Source organism: Sinocyclocheilus grahami, unplaced genomic scaffold (assembly GCF_001515645.1).
Source record: "Sinocyclocheilus grahami isolate Dianchi unplaced genomic scaffold, SAMN03320097.WGS_v1.1 scaffold757.1, whole genome shotgun sequence".
NCBI lineage: Eukaryota > Metazoa > Chordata > Actinopteri > Cypriniformes > Cyprinidae > Sinocyclocheilus > Sinocyclocheilus grahami.
The window spans coordinates 323,913-328,109 of NW_015505936.1; the positions used below are offsets into that span (position 1 = coordinate 323,913).

A 4,197-nucleotide genomic window follows, 5' to 3' on the forward strand; every position below is an offset into this window, starting at 1 on the left:
CTCGGCACAGTTTGCATTTCCACTGCAGTTCAGTACCGCTTTAGAGTGGGAAGGATTATTCACTTGTCTATAGTTGCGCCGCCTCTACTACCACGACTCCTAAAAAAATTTTTTTCATTCCGCGTCGCCCCATCAAGCTCTCACTGGATCTGCTCCTCTGCTATCAACGAGAGGAACGTCTGTTCTTCCGCAACAGACAACAAAACTTTTTGGTTGTTAAAAAAGGTGCGCTTGTTCAAAACAGTTGCGTTCGATCCTTCGCTGGCTGTGCTGATTTAAATCTAGCGGTTCTTTTGTGTTTGTGTCGCAAGTTCAGTGACGCAGGTACTGACGATTCTCTCCGGCCAATCCGTGATCAGCAGAGTTTACACGTCACGTTTTGGTAACGGTACGGTTCACTTGGAACCCCAACCGAGGTGGTACTAAAAAAAGTACCAGGTACTGTACCCAGTGGAAACCCCCCCCCCAAAAGTGAACCATACCATGCCGTACCATTCAGTGGAAAAGCGCCATTAGTCTCATCAGACCACAGGACATGGTTCCAGTAATTCATGCTCTTGGGCAGGTTGTCTTCAGCAAACTGTTTGCGGGCTTTCTTGTGAGCCAGCTTTAGAAGAGGCTTCCTTCTGGGACGACGGCCATGCAAACTGACTTGTTGCAGTGTGCGGCATATGGTTTGAGCACTGACAAGCTGACCTCCCGCTTCTGCAACCTCTAAAGCAATGCTGGCAGCACTCATGTGTCTGTTTTTTGAAGCCAGCTTCTGTACCTGACGCACAGCCCGAAGACTCAACTTCTTTGATCGACCGTTGCGAGGCCTGTTCCAAGTGGAACTCATCTTAGAAAACCTCTGTATGACCCTGGCCACTGTACTGCAACTCAGTTTAAGGGTGTTACAGATCTTCTAATAGCCTAGGCCATCTTTGTGGAGAGCAACAATTCTAATTCTCAAATCCTCAGAGAATTCTTTGCCATGTTGAACGTCCAGTGGTCAGTATGAGAGAATTGTACTCAAAGCACCAAATTTCAGCTGCTCTAATACAAGATACACAAATTTGTATGGTCCTGTCTAGTGTTGCAAAACGAGACGAGACGCAACGTAAATGCTGGTCATGTGACGATGACTATAATTAAATGTATAATGCAATATTGTTGACGAATAAAAACGAGACTAAATGTGGTTTACAAAATAAAAACTATGCTAAAATGTCCCTTCATTGTCGTTGACCAAAACGAGACGAAACTAAATGTTATAACATTATTTCTTCTCGTTTAGTCGCATTATTATTATTTTGCAGTATTTCTGTTTCCTGTGTCTCACTTCAGGGGCTGCATCAGGTCGCACTGCGCAGACGCTTTGCTGCTGCTTTTTGTATTTGCATGTGTTTTCTGAAGTTGCAGCACGTTGAGCTCTCTCGGCCACCGTACATAGGTGCATAGTGATTCTTTACAAAGTGATGTCAGCATCTACTGGCCTGGAAACATAATGCAGTGTTTTTAGCCATTTTCTTGGATCTGTGTGAACGGGGACAATTTTGACAATGTTTTCATATGTACACACATATTTTATCCTTTTATTTTCCAAATGTCCCAATTGATTTTCATCTTTTAAATTATTTCATTTTAGGCCTGATGAAAGTAAAAGAAGAAAGACAAGATCTGAATGAAGTGGAGGAGAAACATCAGGATCAGAAAGATCATGATGTCAATGGAGAAAAACCAGTGAGTTGCAGCATTCAAATAACAGACGTCAAAAAGCTTTTCAGCTGCTCTCAGTGTGGAAACACTTTCAAACATAAAGGAAGCCTTATGAAACACATGAGAATCCATAATGGGGAAAAACCTTTCAGCTGTTTTCAGTGTGGAAACACTTTCACGTGTAACGAAAACCTTAAGAATCACATGTTAATTCATGCTGGAATAAAGCCTTTTGCCTGCTCTCAGTGTGGAAAGAGTTTTACACAGAAAGGACACCTTAAGAATCATTTGGCAACTCACACTTTAGAAAAGCCTTTCATCTGCTCTCAGTGTGGAAACACTTTCACACGGAAAACAAACCTTAAGAATCACATGTTAATTCATGCTGGAGTAAAGCCTTTTACCTGCTTTCAGTGTGGAAAGAGTTTTACACAGAAAGGACAACTTAAGGATCATTTTGTAACTCACACTTCAGAAAATACTTTCAGCTGCTCTCAGTGTGGAAACACTTTCAAACATAAAGGAAGCCTTATGAAACACATGAGAATCCATAATGGGGAAAAGCCTTTCAGCTGTTTTCAGTGTGGAAACACTTTCACGTGTAATGAAAACCTTAAGAATCACATGTTAATTCATGCTGGAATAAAGCCTTTTACCTGCTCTCAGTGTGGAAAGAGTTTTACACAGAAAGGACACCTTAAGAATCATTTGGTAACTCACACTTCAGAAAAGCCTTTCAGCTGCTCTCAGTGTGGAAAGTCTTTCACACGTAAAGGATACCTTGAGATTCACATGTTAAGTCATGCTGGGTAAAAGCCTTTCAGCTGCTGTCAATATGGAAATAGTTTCACCTGTAAACAAGGATTTAATCATCACATGAGAATTCACATTAAGGCTGCATTCCACTCTACTTTTAGACACACTCGTGAACTTCCCTGAGCATTTCCCCTCCCTCAGGGGTATCCCAGCTGCCATTTTGAAGTGCGTTCCACTTCGTGAAGTGAACGAGGTAAGTTTATATGGACAGTCCCTCAACCCCTCGATTTTGACCGAGGGAGCGAATCTGCTTCATATGCACACTTAAGGCCACTCCATAGACCACAATGCAACACAATTGTGACGTCATCGCAGATCTTGTTTAATTTATCCCCCGATTCCCCACCCCAAACAACTCTACAATATATATATATATATATATTTTTTGTCATGCTGGGTAAAAGCCTTTCAGCTGCTGTCAATATGGAAAGAGTTTCACCTGTAAACAAGGATTTAATCATCACATGAGAATTCACATTAAGGCTGCATTCCACTCTACTTTTAGACACACTCGTGAACTTCCCTGAGCATTTCCCCTCCCTCAGGGGTATCCCAGCTGCCATTTTGAAGTGCGTTCCACTTCGTGAAGTGAACGAGGTAAGTTTATATGGACAGTCCCTCAACCCCTCGATTTTGACCGAGGGAGCGAATCTGCTTCATATGCACACTTAAGGCCACTCCATAGACCACAATGCAACACAGTTGTGACGTCATCGCAGATCTTGTTTAATTTATCCCCCGATTCCCCACCCCAAACAACTCTACAATATATATATATATATATTTTTTACATTTATAGCAGCCCAAGCATACCTATATACATATAGAAAGGGGAAAAATTTAAACAATAAAGCAACTCTATAGCGGATTCTAAGTGATCAAGGGCTTAGTGCGTTCCAGTTCAGCCCATTTCAAGGGTTCCGCCTGTAGTGGGCACTCATGCAACGTAATCAATGATGCACATCCGAGTGAATGAGATGGAGTGAAGTTTGTGAGTGAAGGGCATAAAAAAACGGACTGGAACGCAACCTAAAGACATGCCTTACCATCAGGGGTGTGAAATAACAAATCACAAATACTCACGTTACAGTAATTAAGTAGTTTTTATCAGTAATTGTACTTTTTTGAGTAGTTTAATCGGTACTTTTACTCCGCAATTTCCTCCGTTTGTGGTCGTTACATGCTTATTTTAATTTTATTTTTATCCATCAACGTAAATGGATAGAGAGTAATAGGTCTCGTGACTTTCGTCAAATCAAATTGTGCATAGAAAACTTTAACCGCCAACTGTTTATCATGGCTGCTGGAAGAGCATTCTTCAAGCATCAATTTTGTCGCATCTTCCTCTAACTTAATATGTTAAGGTAAAGTTCAGATTTCTGCTTACTAAATGATTTGTATATATGCTTGCCTATCTACACAGCCTGAAATTTTGCATACAGTGTTAACTCCCGCAAGTGCCACGTTCGGTAAATTCCCCACTCACTTATGAGACGCGCAATCTGCGCTGCCTCTCTCGCGTGCGTTCTGCAGCGGTCACTTGAATAAGTCGTTGCTTGTTGAACTTGTTGACTTTTGATGAGTTTGAGCGCGTGATGCGCTCTGTGAAAAAGTGTGTTGGAAAAACAAATTGAGGACCAAATCTGCACCTTATTGATGACCCGTGGTGTTAATATACTGCAT

At 41.6% G+C, this 4,197-nt stretch overlaps 1 protein-coding gene across 1 annotated transcript in view; it reads left to right on the top strand.

Annotated features, from left to right (window-relative positions):
• The window catches only part of LOC107561085 (gastrula zinc finger protein XlCGF8.2DB-like), a 4,111-nt gene extending 1,585 nt beyond the window's left edge, over positions 1 to 2,526 (top strand). Inside the window, exon 2 of the mRNA XM_016245433.1 lies at positions 1,628 to 2,526. Coding sequence (XP_016100919.1) covers positions 1,628 to 2,511 — 884 coding nt within the window. The 3' untranslated portion in view covers positions 2,512 to 2,526. The remainder of the gene's footprint in view (positions 1 to 1,627) is intronic.
• The last annotated feature ends 1,671 nt before the right edge of the window (positions 2,527 to 4,197 follow it).